At 40.7% G+C, this 24,720-nt stretch overlaps 1 protein-coding gene across 8 annotated transcripts in view; it reads right to left on the bottom strand.

Annotated features, from left to right (window-relative positions):
* The window catches only part of LOC111957288 (astrotactin-1), a 247,681-nt gene that overhangs the window by 100,315 nt on the left and 122,646 nt on the right, over window positions 1–24,720 (bottom strand). For all 8 annotated transcript variants that reach the window (XM_070436721.1, XM_023978078.2, XM_023978080.2 and 5 more), the window contains exons 12-14: window positions 23,132–23,298; window positions 21,696–21,890; window positions 13,351–13,478 (exon numbers count right to left, since the gene is read on the bottom strand). In XM_070436721.1, coding sequence (XP_070292822.1) covers window positions 13,351–13,478; window positions 21,696–21,890; window positions 23,132–23,298 — 490 coding nt within the window. The remainder of the gene's footprint in view (window positions 1–13,350; window positions 13,479–21,695; window positions 21,891–23,131; window positions 23,299–24,720) is intronic.

Here is a 24,720-nt window from a genome sequence, read left to right as displayed (position 1 = left end):
TCTACTCCCGCTACTCCCCTCCGGCGTTCGACGTCGCCGGTTTACTAACCACCGGTCCTGGGAATCATCATTACGCGCACCCACGCTTCATATATAGGCACACCTGGACTCCATCACTTCACTGATTACCTCCCCTATATCTGTCACTCCCTTAGTTCTATTCCCCAGGCAGTATTGACTATGTGTTTCATGTCTGTACGCTAATCGTSTTTTTTGTATTCTGTTTATTATTAAACTCACCACTTACACTTGGTTCTCGACTCCCAGCATCCACGTTACAATGGCAAAGATTATGGTATCATATACGTTGTTGGACTAAATCACTAGGCCTACCACTCATCTCTCCTTGACCAGGTCTTCTCCCATGAATAATTTCCACTCCCTCTCAACAGTTTTCATAATGTTAGTCTTATGTGATCAGTTGATCAGTATTGTATAGGTGGTGCCCTCTGTTCCATAACCATGTTCATTACAAAGTATACACTACACTACAGCATCCATAGCACACCTACTGTAGGTTATATTGAAAACATTTCTAAGATTTCTAATATGTGGAGATGCATATTTTGTCTGCTACTTGAAACAAGAAAGCTTATTTGCATAATGGACAGTAATCAATTCAAATCATATTGAAAAAAGACAATCATGTTAATGCATGTGTTACTCAAGTGAAGGTCAGATATTCAGAACAGGTTATGGCAAGAGTGTAGGTTGAAAGTTAAGTTTAGGATTAAGTTAACAACACAGAAGTTTATTTGTTAGAACGGTGCTACTGAACATATTCTGAACACTACCTCTCTGTTCTTCTGTAAAGTTTTGATTGAAGATGGACCAAATGAACAAACCAGGCAGGAGGCCTTGAAACCCACAAAAAGGATGAAACATTAAGACTACAACAGTAGGAACGTCTCASATCTAAAGAATCCAACAGATTGAGGCCATTCATAAATCAGCATCAGACTAATTAACGAGGCAGATTTTRCATCCAAAATGGCACCCTATTCCCTATATAGTGCACTACTATTAGCCCTGGTCAAAAGGAGTTCATTAAATAAGAAATAGGGTGTCATTTGGAACGGAACTTGAGTTTTTATATAATTCCAAGGTGACACCCTTTCCATTTTAGCATTGTCAAAGGTACTGTAGGACTAGGAACTGTCAATGTCTTATAAAATATCTCAGCGATACCTCTGTTCTTTAGCGATCACTAGGCCATATGCTACGGTTTTAATTGAGAGGGACTTGGGGAGAAGGGACTCTGTGTTGCAGTTTGAATCACTGCCATTCTGCTTGCGTCAAGGGTCAAACCATAAACCACCAGTTCAGTTCCCACCAAGCCCACCAATCACATTCCCCCCCAAAATGTAAAATGTACTATAATCCTGATGCTAGAAATTAACAAGCAGCTCAACTAGACTGTAATGTCAGTCAATATACACTTCTGAGAAGTTATTTGCCTGTGTACTGTCTAGGCATACATAGATCTCTGTAGATGTCTCCTCAGAGGAAACCTGTAGATCCCAGAGGAACAGGTGCGCACCATGATGGTTTTAAGGGGCCACCCTTAAGGTCCCTGCTCCCATGCTGGRGCCCACACTGTATTAATTATCACATCTAATGCTGTCGGTTAATTAATTGACGTTTACCGCAGGGAATGGCTCAAGCAATTAATCAGTGTCAAATAATAAATTAAACCCCAAATGTGATTACAATTGTGGGCTGCATCCAAAATGTAAGATGAATGGAGCTTGGCTTTTTCAGGTAAGCCAGAAATTGTCCACTACTCAAAGGCAGAGTGCACAGTAAATAAAACAATTGTCATGACTCTCTATCCTTRGTGAGGATCAAAAGGACCCATCAGCTAGGCAAATGTTTGAGGATAGACAGACCCTGTTTTATGACTTAAAGGATAGCCAGACCCTGTTTTATGACTCAAATACCTTGCAGAAACTCTCCCTTTGGCTCTGCAGGATTGGAAGGCTGAAAATCCTTTATTAAACAGAGAGACTATGCCACCAAAAACTTAAACATCAAACAATGGACACTGGAACAATATATTTCAACATCCGAATGTTGGGAATGATGAGAGATGGAATATGGAAAATTCATGTCTATTTTGTGATGTCATAAAAATTATCTGAAAGACGTTATAACGGAAACATTGTAACTTTAAGAGCTTTCACACTGTATATATCAGATTTACATCWAAATGTTGTAAAAAATTATATGATTAAACATGAAACTATTCTTCAAAAGAAAGAAATGTGATTTTAGCCTTCTAAATGAGAATTGTGTTTCATGCAAACTTGTGCCCAGTCAGTAGCCACGCCCACGTGAGCTCAGAGTTTGTGTCAACATGACACAACGCCCTCTAAGACCAGAGTGCTTAAAAGGACTTGCTAACAAAATTTACATTAGACTAAAACATGCCGGGTTGCTGCCGGCGTGTAAAGTGGTCCTAGCTGTACCCTGAATAATCAACCATTGAGACCAGAGAACGTGAGGCCTTGGTGCACACGTTGAAATGGTTAGAAACTTTGTAAACCAGACCAAAACATGCACCGTCTGCAGCTCTGCATGTAAAGTAGTCTAGGACATTTGACCAAAGACGAGAGGGAAGAACAGATCCCTCTGACCACTGTGTGGTTCATCTGAAGTATCTATTCTAACGAACACTCCAGAACAAAAGAAGCCTACAACTAATAAGGACATTGTGACCTSTGATGGACAACCAGAGACTCGTTCATGTGCAAAGTATTCCTATTCCCGTGAGCGTAGTTTCCAAATGTATGTACGATAAGGTGACTCTCTTTGTCTCTCCTTCTCCTTACATACCCCTCCCTTTCCATTGTGTAAATGAACGGTTATGCTTTTCTTAGTCCACTAGGGACCTGTTTTCATTGTATTATGTATGTAATCAATAACCTTATGCTGTGTGTTTACGTATTCTGTATGATGATTTAGTTAGTAAATACATAATTAAGCCAATTTGTGTATTGCTGATTAATCACTTAGGTTATGGTTCGTGCAGATATCCAAGAATTGTGCGACGTTCAGAATGTGACTGGTGAGGTAATAATTCATCATTGACTGTTATTGATGTAAGAGATATGAATATATTTCTAGAGTTTAAGTCGGGAGATAGTAACTCATTAAATAATTTTTCCCATGGTGCCCCAAAATCCTGAGTGAATTGCTACATGATGCTACATTAATCAAGTATCAATTAAACATAGTAGGTAATTATTAGATAAAAACAGTCAACACATGAATGATAGTCACTTCTCAACACACTGTTGTCAAGGAAATGTATATGTGTAACTACAGTAGACACCTACTGCTAGTACATTACAACTGAAATATGACCTATTATTAATAGTACCAATGATTTTGTTTCTATTCTGGAGAACATCACATAATTGTTATGCAATTATCCAATATCCATAAAGTATACAGTGTCTTCAGAAAGTATTCATACCCCTTCACTTAATCCACATTTTGTTGTTACAGSCTGAATGCAAAATAGATCAAATAAATGTTTTTCTCACACATCTACAGACAATACCTCATTTACATAAGTATTTAAAAATTAGTCAATACATGGTATAATCCCTTTTGGCAGCGATTACAGCTGTGAGTCTTTCTGGGTAAGTCTCTAASCATTTTGCACACCTAGATTGTACAATATTGTCACGCCCTGACCTTAGTTATCTATGTTTTCTTTATTATTTTGGTTAGGTCAGGGTGTGACGAGGGTGGGTATTCTTGTTTTGTATTGTCTAGGGTTTTTTGTATGTCTAGGGGTGTTGGTAAGTCTAGGCATGTATGTCTATGGTGGCCTGAATTGGTTCCCAATCAGAGGCAGCTGTTTATCGTTGTCTCTGATTGGGGTTCATATTTAGCTTGCCATTTTCCCTTTTGGTTTGGTGGGTTCTTATTCTATGTTTAGTTGCCTGTCTGCACTAGCCATATTAGCTTCACGGTTCGTTTTGTTATTTAGTTTTTTTTGTTCAGTGTTCATTCTTTAAATAAAGAAGAATGTACGCTTATCACGCTGCGTCTTGGTCTCCTCCCTACGACGGCCGCGACAGAAGAACCCACCACAAAAGGACCAAGCAGCGTGAAAAGGAGGAGCAGCGTTTAATGAAGAAATGGACCTGGGAGGAGATACTGGATGGAGCAGGACCCTGGACGCAGGCTGGGGAGTATCGCCTTCTGAAGGAAGAAATTGAGGCAGCAAAAGCGGAACGGCGATATTATGAGGAGAAATACAAACAAGGCAAGCACGAGAGGCAGCCCCCCAATTTTTTTGGGGGGGGGAGGCACACGAGGAGATTGGCTGAATCAGGTTGGAGACATGAGCCAACTCCTCGTGCTTACCATAGGGAGCGTGTGACTAGTCAGGCACCGTATTTTGCAGAAATGCGCACGGTGTCTCCAGTTCCCATTCATAGCCCAGTGCGCTCTATTCCAGCTCCTCGCATTTGCCGGGCTAGAATGGGCATCCAGCCAGGACGCATTGAGCCAGCTCTACGTTCCAGATCTCCAATGCGTCTCCACGGCCCAGTGTATCCTGTACCTCCTCCTCGCACTCGCCCTAAGGTGCGTGTCCTCAGCCCGGTACCACCAGTTCCGGCACCACACACCAGGCCTCCAGTGCGCTTCCAGAGTCCAGTAAGTCCTGTGCCTCCTCCCCTGAGGTGCGTGTCCCCAGCCCAGTACCACCAGTGCCGGCACCACGCACCAGGCCTACAGTGCGCCTTCACAGTCCAGTACGTCCTGTGCCTCCTCTCCACTCGCCCTGAGATGCGTGTCATCAGCCCGGTACCACCAGTGCCGGCACCACGCATCAGGCCTCCAGTGCGCTTCCACAGTCCAGTACGGCCTGTGCCTCTTCCCCGCACTCGCCCTGAGGTGCGTGTCCTCAGCCCGGTACCACCAGTTCCGGCACCACGCATCAGGCCTCCAGTGCGCTTCCACAGTCCAGTACGGCCTGTGCCTCTTCCCCGCACTCGCCCTGAGATGCGTGTCCTCAGCCCGGTACCACCAGTTCCGGCACCACGCATCAGGCTTCCAGTGCGCTTCCACAGTCCAGAGCTTCCGGCGACAGTTCCCAGTCCAGAGCTTCCAGCGCCAGTACCCAGTCCAGAGCTCCGGTGCCAGTACCCAGTCCAGAGCTTCCGGCGACAGTACCCAGTCCAGAGCTTCCGGCGACAGTACCCAGTCGAGCTTCCGGCGACGTTTCACAGTCCGGAACCTCCAACGACGGGCCACAGTCCGGAACCTCCAACGACGGACCATAGTCCGGAACCTCCAACGACGGGCCACAGTCCGGAACCTGCAACGACGGGCCACAGTCCGGAACAGTCCGAAACAGTCCGGGGTGTTGGTAAGTCTAGGCATATGTATGTCTATGGTGGCCTGAATTGGTTCCCAATCAGAGGCAGCTGTTTATCGTTGTCTCTGATTGGGGATTATATTTAGGTTGCCATTTTCYCTTTTGGTTTGGTGGGTTCTTATGCTATGTTTAGTTGCCTGTCTGCACTAGCCATATTAGCTTCATGGTTCATTTTGTTATTTTGTTCATTTAGTTCAGTGTTCATTCTTTAAATATAGAAGAATGTACGCTTATCACGCTGTGCCTTGGTCTCCTCCCTACGACGGCCGTGACAAATATTTTCACATTATTCTTCATAAATTTCTTCAAGCTCTGTCAAATTGGTTGTTGATCATTGCTAGATAACCATTTTCAAGCAGATTTAAATCAAAACTGTAACTTGGCCACTCAGGAACATTCACTGTCTTCTTGGTAAGCAACTCCAGTGTAGATTTGGCCATATGTTTTAGGTTATTGACCTGCTGAAAGGTGAATTCATCCTCCAGTGTCTGGTAGAAAGCAGACTGAACCAGGTTTTCCTCAAGGATTTTGCCTGTGCTTAGCTCCATTCCATTTCTTTTTTAACCTAAGAACCTCCCCGGGCCAATACGGCAGGTAGCCTAGTGGTTAGAGCGTTGGACTAGTAACCGAAAGGTTGCAAGATCGAATCCCTGAGCTGACAAGGTAAAAATCTGTTGTTCTGCCCCTGAACAAGACAGTTAACGCACTGTTCCTAGGCCGTCATTGAAAATAAGAATTTGTTCTTTACTGACCTGCCTAGTTAAATTAAAAGAAAGAATATAATATAAAAATAAAAGCATACCCATAACATGTTTCAGCCACCACTATGCTTGAAAATATGGAGAGTCGTATTCAGTAATGTGTTGTAGTAAGCATATGGCATATGGAATTGTTTTAAGATGGTCATACCATGGATCCTTTAGCTATTTTAGGACCCCTTTAGGTATATAAAAGATTGGATAAAATATTGAATTTGGCCTGTAATAGTATAGCTCATAGAAACACATTGAATAATAATTTCAGAAATGGCAAAAAAGACAGTCAAAATATAAATAATAAGGAATAAGGTTTTGAAGTGTCTGTCTACATCTAAAATATATATATATAAAAAACATAAGGGGTTATTTTTGTAGGAACAAAACTACCTCCATACTTCCATTCATTTGTACGGGTTACCTTCAGACGAGTCCCGTGACACTTGTGGGGGTCGTCGAGCAAAATGAAGAACACCATCGTGTTCGTTTGGACACTTCAGACCGATTTTCAGAATGTCTCATAGTCTGACAAACACACATTTTAAATTCAGGCTGTAACMCAACAAAATGTGGAAAAAGTCAAGGGGTGTGAATACAGTGAAGGCACTGTACATTTACTGAACATGAAAAACGCAAATTGGCTAATTCCGGTMATTCAGAWTTTTTTTTGCATGTKAATGCATGAGCAAGCCTGTGTTTGATTGCGTATTAACATAGCAATTATCTTCGTAGCTACGGAACAAGCTCAGCTTGTGTAGTAAAACGAGGTAACTTTATATGCCAGTCTGTAAATTCAAATTGCCTTGGCAAGTAAACAATTAACCGTGTAACCAATTGATAGCACACGAGGAGAGAGAGGAAGATGTTTTTAGAATGTTAAACAAGGCTCTCCTAAGTGTGACACAATTAGTTCGGCACATTGAAAACAGACTATTGTGGAAGTTAGTAGAAGGTTTAGAGTTTATTTTAACATCACCTTTGTTGCTGATAAACAATAGCTMTTTTTTAACATATAACTTTGTCTTACCTATTCGACACTCGCTAAAATACATTTACATTGTACGTGTTTCTAACTGGCTTCCAGGTTTCATACAAATGGCTAAGTCTATCAACTAAAACAACACTTACTGTCACGCTAACGTATCTATGATTAGCCACACCAGGATTATAGATCCCATTTCAATTGAAGCTTCAGCAAAAGTTTAATATTGAACACTGGAGATTGTTGAGCTTAAAGCCAACAGCAACTTTGTTTGTTCTTTGCTTCTCCAAAGTCATGTACTCCAAAGCACACCTCAATTCAACTTTTGTTCAGCATCTGAAAACAGCTAGCAAGACAAGAGGCAAGGAAATTGCAAATACATCTATCAAACCTGACTGTAGTGCTCACATGAACTGTTATGTCTGTGAATTCTTGAAGCTTTTAAACTACAGAGATAAGATATTGGCCAATAAAAGAAAAAAGACTGATGCAAAGGCCCAGAACCACGGAAAATACTCAACAAAACATCGGACACAAAAACCTGAGACAATGCACATGTACTGAATGGTAAGTGAGCGGAGTTGACAGTAGCTATTCATGGTTCCTGACCCTTCCAGTAGGGAACTGCAACAGAAGTATAATAAGTAACACTGCAGGTCAAACCATGGTCCAGCCGAGGAATTACCAGATAATAAAACAATCAGGCCAAAGCCCAAATAACAGACGGGGGGGATGCCCTGAAATAACCTTTTAAAGGCTGAAATACAAGGGTTTCAAATATAGCATTATCCAGTAGACTGCCTTACTCTATAGCTATAGASAGACACAGAATCATATTCTATAAACAGTTACAGTAGCGATTGTATGGGGAGGTGAGACAAAAAATGCATTGAACACTAACAGAAACCCCAGAAGGCATGACCCTCTTTCCTGCTACCCATTACTTCAAGAGCGAATAAAAATATAGATTATGTGGCGTCTCAATGCTGACACATTTAAAGGAAACCATTGTCTGGACACTCAGTGAGGACGGTACACCCCTGAGGGATAACTAGCACAGACAATATAGAAATAATATAACTTTTATTCAGTTATGAGCATGTAACAACAAATATATGAACTTAACAGCTACAATTTATATTTTTATTGCTTCATTTTGATTAATACATTTTCAATCCAATTAAGTCCTTTGGTTTTAGACTCGTGGAGGCTGAGTAATTCATTTGGTTGAATGCCATTCCAGATTAATAATCATACCATTGTATTAATGAATCATGTGTGCTTTATTTGGTGGACCTGGGAKTGATAACTACAGTACATGTGCACTTTATCTCTCTAAGATATAAGAGGAGTAAAGTAATGAGAGAATAATTCAAAGAAGAAATACAGAATGTGACCCAAACTGACAAAGTTTGCTGCTCTTGTGTAATGTTGCATCTATTATCTGTAATCAACCCTGTTATTGCATCAAGATGATCCTATCTGTCTGAGATTGATCAACTTTGTACGATTTCACGTTTATTTCCTATCAGTGCAAGACAGAAATTGACTTCCAGACATGAACGCACACACTCAGTCACACACACAAACACAAACACACACCAAAACAAAGAAAATAGGTAAGCCAGCAGCAAACCCGCCTCTGATATTATTAACTTAGTGGAGGAAGACACATTTTCTGGCTCTGTGTGAAAACTCAGATTGTTATTGGTATATGAAAGCTATTTTTCAGATGCTGGTTGAATCTGCATGCATTAAAGCAGCTTTTGGGAGAGTTTAGAACAGTGTATATAAACCTCTTTCTTTGGCCAGGAGGGCTCTATTCAATCTGTAAAGTAGAAGCGGTACAGATTCCGCAATGTAAATGTAAAGGTCATTTCCGATTGAGACGACGTATGCAGCGTTTACCGTGAAGGCAGTCTGCGCTAAAAATGGGAACATCGTCTTACAATTTAAATCACGCTGTAAAGCTGAACTTCCGCAACGCCGATTGAATAGAGCCCTAAATTAGATTGTGACGACCTGCCTGCAATGTAACCGGAAATGTCAACATCGATGCTGAGAGATTGTTGATTGGATTTATTGGGTTATTATAAATCTGAACCTGTCACTTTTGCTTTTGCTTCAAGACTTTACTTCAGGAGATTGTCTGCCCTGTATGCATGTAACAACACAAAGGAGATACAAACCCAGCGTGTCAAGACTCCTGTGTCAGTCATTTTTCCTAACTGGCAACAGTACCAGCCGTTTTTCCTAACTGGCAACAGTACCAGCCATTTTTCCTAACTGGCAACAGTACCCACTCCTTTGATGATCACAAGCATCTAATCTAGTGCTAGAGCACAACTGATTGACACTGTGTACTATTTCACCTGTGGTGTTTCCCGTTCTACCTCTCTGAATTTACACTTTTACTATACTCATTCAGACGCTCACACACATTTTAGTCAATCTGAGCTGTGAGAACATGACAGCCAATGCCTTTGTGAGAGAGTTCCCTGAAGACAATCACTGAAAACCCAGCTGCCCTCCCAGCCCCCACAATACATACCATGACTGCCGGTCCTTCTTTAAGCTTTAAAAGCCAGAAGGACTGCTCCCTTTCTCCTTTTCTTCATCTTATGGGACATCTGCTTAGTGGCAGTGAAAGCGTACCTGCTTTCTGCTTTCCAATTAAATCAAGATGTATTTGCCTTTCAAAGCCTCACCTCCCTCTCTTCTCCATTGGAATAATTGATGGAACCCACTGGCCTATGATGAATGACTTCCAACCCAGAGATGAATAGGAAGATGAATGCATTGCCCTAGGAGGGTTGGAKAGGTAGTGCAAGGAGTGCTGACATGGTGACAAATACACTGACCATGGCACCAACCTGCCTAAATCAGCAAGGGAGGGTGGCAACCGCTCAAGAGCCCCGCCAGGTACATCCTCATTGCATCACTCCTGTCTCATGGACTATTAGCTAAGTTAGCAATTAAATGCCAGGTGCAGTAGATTCAGTGTTTCTGCTATAATATGATCAAAGTGAAAGGATGCATATACCGATTTACACATTCAGGACGGTGTATGTTCAGTTAAATGCTGATAAAGGAGAATAGCCCTTCTAAGGATCGACATTTCAGGTAACTTGAAAGATCAATACTACTGTGTAGGATTTCAGCCAGCATCGGATAGGCAATTCCCTCCATTGTGAAATCTAAATGACATCCGCAATGAATCACTCAGACGTTGACATTTACAGTATCTATTCCCAGTGTGCAAAACTGGTCAACAATATATCATTTTAACCAGTTTTTCTCACTGGGATGTTTCTTGATGATACTTTGAGACTAGTGAGGTCAAAACTGTCATTTTCTCTTGACTATTCTGCATTTGACTATGCCACATTTTAGAACAGAGAGCAAAACCCAGGAATCACTGTACCTGAAAGGGCCCCAGTAATCCCATCCCCCTGTATGCATAAAAATGTATCCTACTGTGTAAGATAAACTCTAATAGAACTGTAGCTGCAGGACTATTACAGCATTATAGGCTGCATCCTAAATGACACCCTATTCCCTACATAGTGCACTACTTTTGATCGGAGCCGTATGGGCCCTGGTCAAAAGTAGTGCATTAATTGAGGAATAGAGTGCCATTTGGATCACAGCCATACTGGGCCATGGTGCAGTGGTAATGGGATACTGTGCTGTGGCTCCCCTCCAGMCCACAGCAACCGTTGGATAAAAAAGTTGTGCTTCACAGAGGGACAAGGCCCTGGGATGTGATGACAGCAGAAGATCCATTGAGATTATACTTTTCTAATATCCTCTGAAGTTTCCAATAAACTTCAAATCTTAACAGATGCCAATCTGTCCTTATTGATTGTCCATTACTTTGGAAATAACCTTGGACATGTGGTTTAGAGTGAGGTGCACTGTAGTGTCTAAGCCATTTCTTTGAGAGGTCATATAAAACATATACATCCTTAACATTACCGTGGATTCCCAAAAATAAAAGGTGATGGCATCTCACACAAAAGACCGCAATTACTATGGATTTTGTTTTTCACACCACTGGACGCATCGGGCCAGTTGCATCCAAACATAGGTACCATAGTTACCGTAATAATTGTATAGTACCAAAGGTACCATAATAGTGCTGGATGGTTACAGTATATATACAAAAGTATGTGAACACCCCTTAAAATGAGTGGATTCGRCAAATTCAGCCACACTCGTTGMTGGCAGGTGTATAAAATTGAGCACACAGCCATGCAACCTCTGCACACAGCCATGCAAATTGAGCACACAGCCATGCAACACTGACTACCGAGTTCCAAACTGCCTCTGGAAGAAATGTCAGTACAAGAATGGTTCGTCGGCAGCTTCATGAAATGGGTTTCCATGRCCGAGCAGCCGGACACAAGCCTAAGATCACCATGCACAATGCAAAGCGTCAGCTGGAGTGGTGTAAAGCTCGCTGCCATTGGGCTCTGGAGCAGTGGAAATGCGTTCTCTGGAGTGATGAATCACGCTTCACCATCTGGCAGTCCGACGGACAAATCTGGGTTTGGCAGATGCCAGGAGAACGATACCTGCCGGAATGCATAGTGCCAACTGTAAAGTTTGGTGGAGGAGGAATAATGATCTGGGGCTGTTTTTCATGGTTCGGACTAGGACCCTTAGTTCCATTGAACGGAAATCTTAACGCTACAGCATACAATGACATTCTAGACAATTCTATGCTTCGAACTTTGTGGCAACAGTTTGGGGAAGGCCCATTCCTGTTTCAGTATGACAATGCCCCCGTAGACAAAGCAAGGTCCATACAGAAATGGTTTGTCGAGATCGATGTGGAAGAACTTGACTGGCCTGCACAGAGCCCTGACCTCAAGCCCAACACCTTTGGGGCGAATTGGAACGCCGACTGCGAGCCAGGTCTTATCGCCCAAGATCAGTGGCCGACCTCCGTAATGCTCTTGTAGCTGAATGGAACCATGTCCCGGCAGCAATGTTCCAACTAGTGGAAAGCTTTCCCAGAAGAGTGGAGGCTGTTATAGCAGCAAAGGGGGGATCAATTCCATATTAATGCCCATGATTTTGAATGAAGATATCCACATACTTTTAGTCATGTAGTGTATGTGCTCATTTCATAATTTCCACTGTGACAGTTTGTTTATAATATGCAAAATAGTTAATTGTCCTATTGCAAATTCGATGGTGCTTTAAGACAACCATTATATTGTACTGACTACTGAATGACAGTACTGCAGCATACTGTATGGTCACAGCTTCACAGTTTTCACAGCACATATTTAACCATTGGTTGGGCRTACATCCTTTTTTATTTTTACATTTACAGATAAAATGAAGATCAGTGTCTTTCCATTTCCAGGAAATTGGATGGAATGGGATTTCTCTCAAGTTGAGTAACCCAAATGTTAAATATTCTGTTAAGCTCCCTGTGCAGTAATGTTGAATTGGGCAGTAAAATATTTAATTGGTCAGTAAAATGTTGCACAGCGCAACATCAGCAACAAATGGGAGATGTGAATGGAATGATGAAAGATGCATTACATTGAAGCCTGAGTCAKTTGGTTGGAGCAGGGAGGGATATTTTCCTCTGTTAATGAGGGTGTTTTAGATAGAACCTCTGTATTCTGTCCAAATGGCACAGCTGGCATCATGTAGTGTGGAGAAGCACCAGACAGAATTCTGATCTGACAGCAGTAGCACAATCCAAATCACCCCTTTTCCTCATGAAAAATGATTTTGTTAATATCTTCCCCCATTTTCTTCCAGTTCATTATTTACATGATTATCTGCTTGGTAACATGGCGTACTGTGTGAATGTGGATTGTGTAGTGTGCTTGATGCAATCACACACATTTTGAAAAGGTTTTTGAAGGTTGATGTGGATGTCGTGCATGTTTTATGAAAATACAATCAATGTTATATGACAATACGGTTGTGAAGAGAAAATCTACACATTCTAAATTGCAGTGGTTCAAAAGCACTATTCTTTTTTGGTGGAAAACAATTTTTATTGAAAACAATTGACCCTCATGCAGCAAGTCATGCTGTACTTCAGTACATGTACTGTACCTTCCATATCTGTTTGCATAGTTTCAATATGCTCAACATCAAAAAACAACATATGGTTAATGATTAAAACATATGCTACTAAATGTACATACTCTTATCATACATTGATTCTGTAAACTTCTCCCTACCTGTGAGATAGTCTGGATCAGGGACTGGGTCTGACAGCTCTTCGTGGCACTGCACGTCGGTTGGCACTGATGCCACCACCATGCCATCTGGGAGCTGCTGCTCGATGCCTCGGGCAAAGTTCTTCTGCCTGGATTAAGGATGAGACAACAGCCTATTTAGAGCCCCACAATTACTCACCCATCCAACTAGGCCTTACGAGGGAGACAGGGAATAAGGCAAAGAAGAGACTGTACCTGCGTCCCAAATTTCACCCTATCCGTTACACAGTGCACTACATTTGAACAGCTCTCTATGGACCCGGGGCAAAAGTACTGCACTACATGGAACACGGTGCTATTTGGAACGCAGACACAGCTACCAAAAGCTTATGAGGGCCTACAGAGAGAATAAGGCAGAGAAGAGTCAGTGTCAATCATGAGCACATTGCAAAGCAGTATCTTCTGAAGTGAAGAGGAAGGTCAGCAACTCTTGGAGAAAAGTGGAAGATAATATAAAATATTATTGTTAAAACCAACACGTTTCAGCCCATAGCCTTCATTAATTTTTATTCTAGCAGATCGTTAAGAGAAAATCCATAAGAAATATATGAGCATGCATGGAAGAATCAGAGACATCDAACATGTCATTTTTCATTATGTTAAATGTCCTTTTATTCTGTGATTCTCCAGTTCCAAACCTGATATGCTAATGTGTTCATGTTTAATACTGCTCTTCCTGGTATACTCATCCCTTTCTCTGCTCACTAAATTCATTCATTACAATAGTGGTAATCTCCACTCCAAAGTGTCCATTTGAAAGTTTGAAAAAGAGTGGATCTTAAAGGGCAAATTACTTTGAATTGAATATGAMTAAACTGTATTGTTGGTACATCTTTCATTTGTCCTATAAAAGGATCAGCGAGGAACCTGAAAGTTATATGAAAGCATTATTGCTTTATGCTGACTTTTCTGCATTCATGGTAAGAGACGCTGGTGAAGATTTGAGTTTGAAAGGTGATCCTTAATCTAAAAATCTTGGTTTCTCCTAGAAAGCCTGAATCATGAATAACCACATGTACTGCATGAGGATACCCGTTACAATGATTTTAGAACAGACAAATAATGAAAACCAATCCATTCAATAGTGATATAACTTGTGGGGACAACCTTATAAAAAGAAAATGCACTCAAAAAAACACACAAAAAGCTGAGCAATGGCTCTGTACAGTACATCTACAGTATATCTACTCATATTAAGTCGATTCTTCTGACTTGAAGGTTAACAGCCACATCTAATTTAGAAACCAAGAATAAACCGCATTAACTTAAAATACTGAAAACACAACTTTCCATAATTGTGTTGAAACAGGAAAGGGGTAGGATGCAGTTACAATCCCGTCCTATTATTCATCTATGAATAAAAAATGACTGATTCTATTGAAAGGACCATTTTGTTATTTCCACATTCCAAACACAAATGTCTGTCTTGAAGCATCACACTCCCAATACTTAATATATTCTTACAACCACCTCTAAAATAATAATTTATCCCTTGAAGTAACAAATTAGAAAAGGTTTTCATAACTGTTAAATGCAATAGTCCTGTCAACATCTAAAATCCATAGCAGTGCCAGTGACAAATATACTTGAGCATTTAGGGACTTAGAACTAGCAGGAAATGGATGTAACTGTAAAATGGATGTGCATATTTAGCTAAAATCTTCCCCTTTGGGAAAGGCATTGTGTGAAAATTAAACCTGGGCCTATATCCACAAAGCATGTTAAAGCTGTTTCAAGACAAAAAAACACTCCCAGCTCAGAGTAGGTTTTAGGATAATGTTAAGACACTGCCCAGACAAACTCTGAGACAGGAGTAAAATCAATTCATAAACGTTTATCTCCGCTGGTAATCACGACAGTTTGAGGTACCGCAATAATGGCGAATAACCAATCGTGATGAGGCCTCGCCAGCTATGAACACTAAAGCATGCTTCAGACAACCACGCCGAATGTGACTGTAAATTAAATGTTGCAATGGTAAAACATTTGATATCATTTTCACCTGACACCATCACTTTGCCTACTCGGCATGCATAACTTCTTTTAAACCAATTCTGCTGGTTGGTAAAAGCAGAATTTTTACGATATGACCGTTATATCAACACACTCGCCACTCCCGTTTAACAACTCTAAATCGCTTTGGCCCAGCATGCATCAAGTCACTTGCGATAATCAAATCAAATGTTATTTGTCACATGCGCCAAATACAACAGGTGTAGACCTTACAGTGAAATGCTTACGTACAAGCGCTTAACCAACAATGCAGTTAAGAAAATACCTAAAAAAAAGTAAGAGATAAAAGTAACAAATAGTTAAAGAGCAGCAGTAAAATAGCAATAGCGAGGCTATATACAGGGGGTACCGGTACAGAGTCATTGTGCAGGGGCACCGGTATCGAGGTAATTGAGGTAATATGTACATGTAGTTAGAGTTATTAAAGTGACTATGCATACACTACCGACCGGTCAAAAGTTTGGACACACCTACTCATTCAAGGGTTTTTCTTTATTTTTACTATTTACTACATTGTAGAATAATAGTGAAGAAATCAAAACTATGAAATAACAGATATGGAATCATGTAGTAACCAAAAAAGTGTTAAACAAATCAAAATATATTTGAGATTTGAGATTCTTCAAATAGCCACACTTTGCCTTGATGACATCTTTGCACACTCTTGGTATTCTCTCAACCAGCTGCATGAGGTAGTCACATGGAATTCATTTCAATTAACAGGTGTGCCTTCTTAAAAATTAATTTGTGGAATTTCTTTCCTTCTTAATGTATTTGAGCCAATCACTTGTGTTGTGACAAGGTAGGGGGGTATACAGAGGATAGACCTATTTGGTAAAAGACCAAGTCCATATTATAGCAAGAAGAGCTCAAATAAGCAAAGAGAAACAACAGTCTATCATTACTAATGAAGGTCAGTCAATCCGGAAAATTTCAAGAACTTTTAAAGTTTATTCAAGTGCAGTCGCAAAAACCATCAAGCGCTATGATGAAACTGGCTATCATGAGGACCGCCAAAGGAATGGAAGACCCAGAGTTATCTCTGTTGCAGAGGATAAGTTCATTCGAGTTACCAGCCTCAGAAATTGCAGCCCAAATAAATGCTTCACAGAGTTCAAGTAACAGACACATCTCAAAATCAACTGTTCAGAGGAGACTGAACAGTGTGAATCAGGCCTTCATGGTCGAATTGCTGCAAAGAAAACACTACTAAAGGACACCAATAAGAAGAAGAGACTTGCTTGGGCCAAGAAACACGAGCAATGGACATTAGACCGGTGGAAATTTGTCCTTTTTGAGATTTTTGATTCCAACCGCCGTGTCTTTGTGAGGCGTGGTGTGGGTGAACGGATGATCTCTGCATGTGTATTTCCCACCGTAAAGCATGGAGGAGGTGGTGTTATGGTGTGGGTGTGCTTTGCTAGTGACAMTGTCTGTGAGTCATTTAGAATTCAAGGCACACTTAACCAGCATGGATACCACAGCATTCTGCAGCGATACGCCATCCCATCTGGTTTGGCCTTAGTGGGACTATAATTTGTTTTTCAACAGGACAATGACCAAACACACCTCCAGGCTGTGTAAGGGCTATTTTACCAAGAAAGAAATTGATGGAGTGCTGCATCAGATGACCTGGCCTCCACAATCSCCCGACCTCAACCAAATTGAGATGGTTTGGGATGAGTCGGACCGCAGAGTGAAGGACAATCAGCCAACAAGTGCTCAGCATACGTGGGAACTCCTTCAAGACTTTTGGAAAAACATTCCAGGTGAAGCTGGTATAGAGAATGCCAAAGGTGTGCAAAACTGTCATCAAGGCAAAGGGTGGCTATTTGAAGAATCTCTAATATGAAACATATGTTGATTTGTTGAACACTTTTTTGGTTACTACTGTACATGATTCCATTTGTGTTGTTTCATAGTTTTGATGTCTTCACTATTATTCTACAATGTAGAAAATAGTCAAAATAAAGAAAATAAAGAAAAACCTTGAATGAGTAGGTGCGTCCAAACCTTTGACTGGTACTGTATCAAAATAATATTTTAACAACTCCAACTGCATGTGGCGCAGGAACCACTGACTCGCTGCATTTTTGTATTATCAAGACACCTGCTGGTAACTCTTAACTGGTTAGGTCAGCTAATGCATGAGGTATCCTAATTATCTGTTGACTAGGTGGGACTCTTATGACTAAAGWGGCTTCATGTATAGCTTTTATTTTTACCCATAAGAGTAGGAGTAAAATGTCTCTATTCTCAGCACTTACAACCAATTTTCTACTCTGAGACACTATGTGGATGAGGACACTGACCTTCCATTGGAAACCCTGCAATAATGTATGCCATTTCCTTTGTATGGCCATTCCATGGACAGGGGTAAGGAAGAGAAACACATTGTTAACAGTAATTAAAAGCATGGAAATGAGACTCACACAAATCAAATATGCTGCTTTAGGCATAGTATAACAATGCTTACCGCTTGAGCAAAGGAACTAGAGAAAAGGTACGGATAATGCACCTTGGGCCTTGAAGGTGGAATGGTTTTAATGTGCCATTGTCGTTAATTAGTATTGTCAAAAAGGAGGTATACCGGTATGAAATATGCCATTGTTAAACTGGCTTAAAGCCAAGTCCATATTAGCATAGTTAACTGCCAAACTTTATCACAAATTACTTTTCCTGTGACCTCAAAATGTAAGAGCACAAAAAAAAGTATGAAAATGTCTGCATTCAAGTCGCTCTGGATAAGAACGTCTGCTAAAATGACTAAAATGTCAAATGTAAATATAATTTTGTGAGTTTCTTTAGACTTTGGTATCTAACAAACAACAATTAAAAGTAGAATTTGGAACTATTTTAATCAAATTATAATCAGTTGTGGGATGAGATGAGCATGGATGTCAAAAAAGTATTTCCGTTTCTTTCAAGATCTGACAAACTAAAGTCAAAATGTATTTTGGGGTTTCAGGATTTCAGCCAACTTTATAATTTCAACTATGACATACCTCAACCACAGTCCTTTTGATTGACATTTAAACTTTTGGGGGGTGGGGGGGGGGGTTGCTCATATCTGACGACAAGTGATGGAATGACCCTGGGGTGGAATCTTTACAGGGTCCAATAATAGAGGCAATGGCCTCCAGTGTTCAATATAATCAATCTAGCTCAGACAGACATTTTATATTTTAATTAAGCGAGTAGATTAAGGTGTTCCTCCTCCGAGGGGGTGAGAGGAGACACCCCACCAAGTAGTTTGGGAATGTGGTCTTAATCATGATCCCAAGCAGGCCCTGATGAGAACAAAGGGCACTAAAATATTAATTAAAACCTGCTCTAAGCATGTTGTGTGGAGGAGTGAGAGAGAGAGAACAAGGACAGCAAAGAACGAGGAGCCAAAGGGGAGAAATAATGAAAAGAGGTTGCCTTTTTAACTCACATTATTCTAATGGACTTCATTGCCTCCCTCAGAGACACTGAGATCTAGCAGTGGGACATCGCATCACTGCAAAGTCTCTAGACATCAGCTGAGATCCCATCCCATCTCCCTCTATGCTCAAGAGAAGAACAAAATGTAATGGAATATTCCCTTATATGTGCCTTTGATATAAAACTCTGTGTCTATGCCGGTCTCAGCCACATAAAAGCTGAGGCTAAGATTGTGTGACACCTCTTATTTACCTYCAATCCTCCACAGAAAACTCGGAAACTTTTGAAATAATAATTACCAAGCCAACTCTGAAATTCAGCCGGGTAGCATGAGCGATTCTGACAACGACATCTACCTTTTTTAAAAACATGAAAAGTGTTTCAGAGGCTGGTGAGCATGAAAGCAGAGCCCACAGCCCTGTGTGGATAGAATCAGACGCAGCTCTGTGGCACAGCCTGGAGCCTGGCCATCCAGCACGCTCTGCTCCCGATGACTGGGTACAGGCTAGCCTCATCTTATTCCAGCAACACCGGCTGTGAAGAGCCAGTGGGTACCTGCTCACTCTGCTAGATGTGTCCTTTAATTTCCTTCCTTTTGTTGTTCCAGCCAGGCTAAATAAAAAGGTAGGGGTAGAATGCCTCTTTTTCAAATAAATAAAAGATCAACAGTCAAACTTGACTCAGAGGGAATGTGCATATTTTGTCTAGTTTGTGAAACACTCTGTGTACAGTAGAGTGTGGAAGAGTTGAGCTTGGGAGTTTGAAGAACCAAGCTTCCATTTCTATCCAGCAGCTATGTACTGTATGTGGTTTCTGTGCTTTTCGGAGATTTGAAAATAGTCATAGTTGAAGTTCCATTACTTTTTACAAATTACATTAATGATTAGACAGTGTTCAAATGTCATATTCTTGCCTTTCATACGTTTACTGTCAAAGAGTGAAACAGATGCTTTGTGACACTCCAGAACCGTGGGTTGGGGCTTTGAAGAAGCGCCAATGAAGCTCCAAGCACCAGGCTGGTGTGAGTATGAAACAGAATAATACAKTTTTTTCTCAACTTTTTTTCCAGGAAAGACTTTGATGACGTCTCTCATGGTGACTCTTTGGAAACCATCCATGAGTCCCACAATAAGTTATTCCTTTCCATGGGGTGTCAGTAAAATGGCCAACATTTTTATAGCGTTACATTTGATCTACCTATATAATGTAAAGACAATACTTCAAGGCAATATACATTTTGAAGTTGGTTTGGCCATTTTCTCCTTTGAAATAATCAAATTCTGTAACATTAGCATTTGTTTCTAATTGAGAGAATGTTCATTCATACTTTTCTTGATTCAATTAGAAATTCCCTGCACTGCTACATCAGCAGTAATATTTACATCCCAGCACTATTCCTCCTATGTATCAACGTTGACTATTTCCTTTAGTTTCCAATTATTTGTCACATCAATATGGCATTCTTGTGAGGCTTAATGAACCCACCAGTACAGACCCTTTGTTCATTGCACATTCAAAGTTTTATCTGCTCCAATTAAGGTCCATTACACCAAACTGGCTCCTGGTCACTTTTAATTCACTTTTTGCCATCTTGTAAAATTAGGGTTTGCATTAACTATGGCTCCCCAAAGAGGCTTGCCTGCACTCTGCACAGGAGCATTTGGTGCTTTTCAAAGTCTGTCTGARACCCTGGCTGTCTCTCCCAGTGCTTTCAAAATGAGGAGATCAGAGCATTTGAGATTTAGCTACTTGATGATATTAACTTTCCCTCGTTCACCTTCCTCTAGCACTCATGTGACATATTGTAAGTGGATGAACTGCCTCCGGCTGTGGGATCCATGTGCACCCAAATTAAATTTCAGGTCCGCAGATTATTTCCGTGACCTTCTGACTTCCTGACTTCAGCGGAAAGGAAGCATCGTGAGTGGACGATGGTAATTAAGCAGCCTTCAAAGCATGCTGCCACGGAACTAATTCACAAACATCAAAACAGGGACTGCTGTGCATTTTGTTAGATACTGCAAGCATATCTTTAGATCCTCATTCACAGGATACACTGTATTTATATTGACATGTAATGTGGTATCATTATGATMATTTTCATTGTGGAGGGAAGAGTACATTTGAAATATGCCATACATATTTAATCTTCTGAGTTCATTAATCGCTCACCTTACTTTAGTCTACTATACATCTATACATGTAAAATAAAATCCATAAATGCATTTCCTCTACCGGTGTACCAATTAAGCAACTATGAATCAATCATTAATCATTCTGATACCATGGCATTGTTGAATAGTTGTTTCTGATTGGCTTGATGGGCATTCTAGGTCGTGCATTATTTCCCWATAACACATGGTATATTTGCAAGGTAGAAATCAATGGCTATAGTTCATTCTTACGTGTTCTATGTTTGAGCTGCTTTTGAAAGCAAAAGTCGAATTGGAAACATTATTGGCATTGTTAAGTTTGATTTTCATAATAGCAAGCTAGGACTGATGGTTTGGTTAGCTAAGCTAGCAAGTCTGTTTGTTTGGTTACCTTTGCAACTACAGTCGCTATCTAGTAAACTTGCCAGCTACTTCAGTGGATGTCGAACACATTTCTAGTGGCAATTTAACACATTTCTAGCAGCAATGTGTTAAATTATAGCCATTGTATAGAAGGGATAATCAACTCGTGGCTCAAAAGTTCTCTGGAAAAGAATGCAACTCCATGGAAGGTAAGTTCTACTCGGCTAGCGCGTCGTGAAACACACCTTCCACATCGTTTATTATTTTCCAGAGAACACATAGCCTCTTGTTGATTATCCCTTAACCTATTTTATACATGAGATAAAACCCATGACACAACTCATACATTACCTGAAGGTAGCTTTGAGGATCTGACCAGAGATGATTTCCTTGGTATGGTTGTTGTAGCCATAGAAGAGGTCCCCAAAAACGGTTTGGTTGGCTGGGACGTCAGCTGTTTCCCCACAGTCCAGTCCCTCAGTACAGGCTTCAGACAAGGGCTGGCAGGAACGACCATCTTGACCTCTCTTGTAATCCTCAATACAGCTACAACGGCAACCAGAAAAAACAATGGTAGCAGTGTGAGCTGAGCGTTTAATGTGTTCTTACATTATATTAAAATAGATTGTTTTATCTAGATTAAACATGTAGCTTCTAATACATATAGTCATATTCAGGGTTTAGACCAAAATCTGTTTGAATTCAAGTCAATTCTGGGTTAAAAACTAGGTTGTTTTTTACTTGTACCGGATTTGATTGAATAAGTTACTTTGTGACTGATTGAAGAGTGCATGAAATTCCATCTTAACATTATGTAAACATCACTTTAGCTAGCTATGAGGATTATTTCTTTATTTTACTTGTGTTCATGGTTCGCTAGCTACTCAGAAGTGCACCTCTTTATGACAGAGTTCAAGGGGATCCACAAAATAGGCTTCACGATTCTAGTGTGCTGATCAATTCTATGGTTGGTCTATTGTGCTATTAAATCAATTCAGTGAACACAAACCCCCCATTTCATTTTTCAAAAAGGAAATAATTCAAACAGTGTGAGTTTTCTCAAGACTCTTTCATATTTATGACATTTTGACATCCCAGTGTCTAGCGAGCTCTGTAAAATGTATCAAAAGGCAATACGAAAAACGGCCAGGGATTAAACTGAAAGAAGCTTTCTTCATGATGACATTGTTCTTACTAAAGAGGGTTAGATATATCTTAATGCAGTGCTAATGCACATGGCATACTGTATAAACTGATTCACTTTCTCTGTCATATTATCATGTTTCATATGATAGAAAATGACACGTTTGCCACCTACAATCAGAAAGACTTTACTAGTCAGGAGAAGACTTGACACAGACTAAAATAGAGGTCAAAAGATCCTTCTCTTTTAAGAGACAACCTCTCCAAGGGGAAGAGACAACTCACTCTGAGTGACTAACGCACTGCACAGCTGACATTTAAAATACTTACTGCTGCACTTTCTTTTCCTACTAAATCTATGTCATGACAATGCCTGACAATCACCAGGAATCTACTGAGGTGAAAAAGAAGGACATACTAGTAATTTCATGGCATTGTTTAAATGTTCTACCATGTACAATTCAATCCTTTTATACACTTTAGGATATGACAGTTCAGTGTCATGCAATGTCAGCTCAGTGCCACAGAGACAAGGCCATGGGCCCATAGGGATGGCACAGTATGGGACCTGGTCAAAAGTAGTGTACTATGAAGAGAATAGGGTGCCATTTGGGACAAATCCAAGTTCAGTAGTGTTCTCTCACCCGCAGAACATCTGTATGTTGTAGAGGGTGGGGTCGTCCTCCAGGGGGGCGAGCTGCTGGAGGCACAGTTGTTCACAACCTCCGTTGAAGCCATCAGAGCAATCGATGCCAATGTGGTGGTCGTAGCAGCCTGTGCCATCCTTCATAGGGCTCAGTCCCGGAGGGCACTACAAGTAGTGGGAATAAAGGATAAAGGATGTCACAGATTGTCAAAAACAATAGGGCTACAGATGAATCAAAATAATATGAGATGTGATCTGATTTTAGTTCACACAGAAATAAGTAGAGATCAGACACATTCAGATCCCATGTGTGTGTACGAATTATAGAAAAGTGGGAAAGCAAAATTAGAGAACTTTTGGAAAAATCAAGGTAAAGGCTTTGATTACATTTTCCCAAATAACATTCTGTAAACTCTTTCACACCACAAAGGACGTGCTGCTAACCAAGATATATGAGGCACAAAGGTAGCATACATTCACAGAGGCCTGCAGAACTTCTACAACTCCACACCTGCATCCATAGTTACAAARACTCCCCTGTGCATCCCAAAGCATTTTTCAGAGGCCTGTGAAGCCAAATTCACATGATGTTCTCTGTAAGCCATTCCTTCAAAGGGGACTTTGATGGGATGATACTTAACAAGGCATCCCTGCCTGGAGAAAAGAGGGAAAAGCTATGTTTGCCTTCAAGCAATAAGGAAGCATAAGCGACAATATATTTATTTATTTCCTCTTCAAAGTCTCCAGTGCCCATCGACCCTGGCATCATGACATCCTAACACTAGTCTGTGTTAGACAGGTTGAAAGAGTAACCCTGTGGGGAATTTAACCTGTTGCTTTTSTTTTTACAGGATCGTATGAGAAAAAGTTTGGACCTAACGCCAAGTCACAAATTATTTGATTATGACCAATACATTCAGACGTAAAGATTTTACAGACTGTTGCGGTAGGCTATGTTTGAAGCGAAGCTCTATGTGGATGGATCATACATACTGCATGATAGCCTAGCATGAGACTCATAACCAAGGGGTGATGAGGAAATTAACAGGCATGAAATAAATATTTTTTTTTCACCATAGGGATGAGGGGAAAAACATTAAATATGAATTGTAACTTCATCAAAAATCCACAATTTTCCTACATCAGGCCTTGTGGAGTTTTCTGTATTTATGTAAGATTTCAGATTGTGTGCATCTGTAAATGTGGTTTATGTCGTCCCCCCCCCATTTCATACATACACTAGGGCTAGGATTCAATCCGACCGCAGTTTGTCAACAATTAGGCTTTTAAAGGCAATGTTTCAGTGTTCGCGAGGATCTGATTCATGGTAACACTGCATGTCAGCTCTGTCCGACATGCAAAATGACCTTTAAAAGCCGTATTGTCTACAACCTGCGCGAGGGATAAATCCCTTCCTAGATCATGATGATCCATCCCACCACTGACAACAGTGTAGAGGACAGGTACAGTACAGTACATTGCTTTTTGAAGCCTAACACTTATGTTGTTATACAAAGAGGTCTGGTTGGCTCTCTAACACAATTGTTTAACCATTGGGCTAATGGACGTGGTAGTTGATAAGGTATC

The sequence above is a fragment of the Salvelinus sp. IW2-2015 genome, linkage group LG32, assembly GCF_002910315.2.
Source record: "Salvelinus sp. IW2-2015 linkage group LG32, ASM291031v2, whole genome shotgun sequence".
NCBI lineage: Eukaryota > Metazoa > Chordata > Actinopteri > Salmoniformes > Salmonidae > Salvelinus > Salvelinus sp. IW2-2015.
The sequence above is the reverse complement of the archived record's forward strand: the minus strand, read 5'-3'. Positions and strand labels throughout refer to the sequence as shown.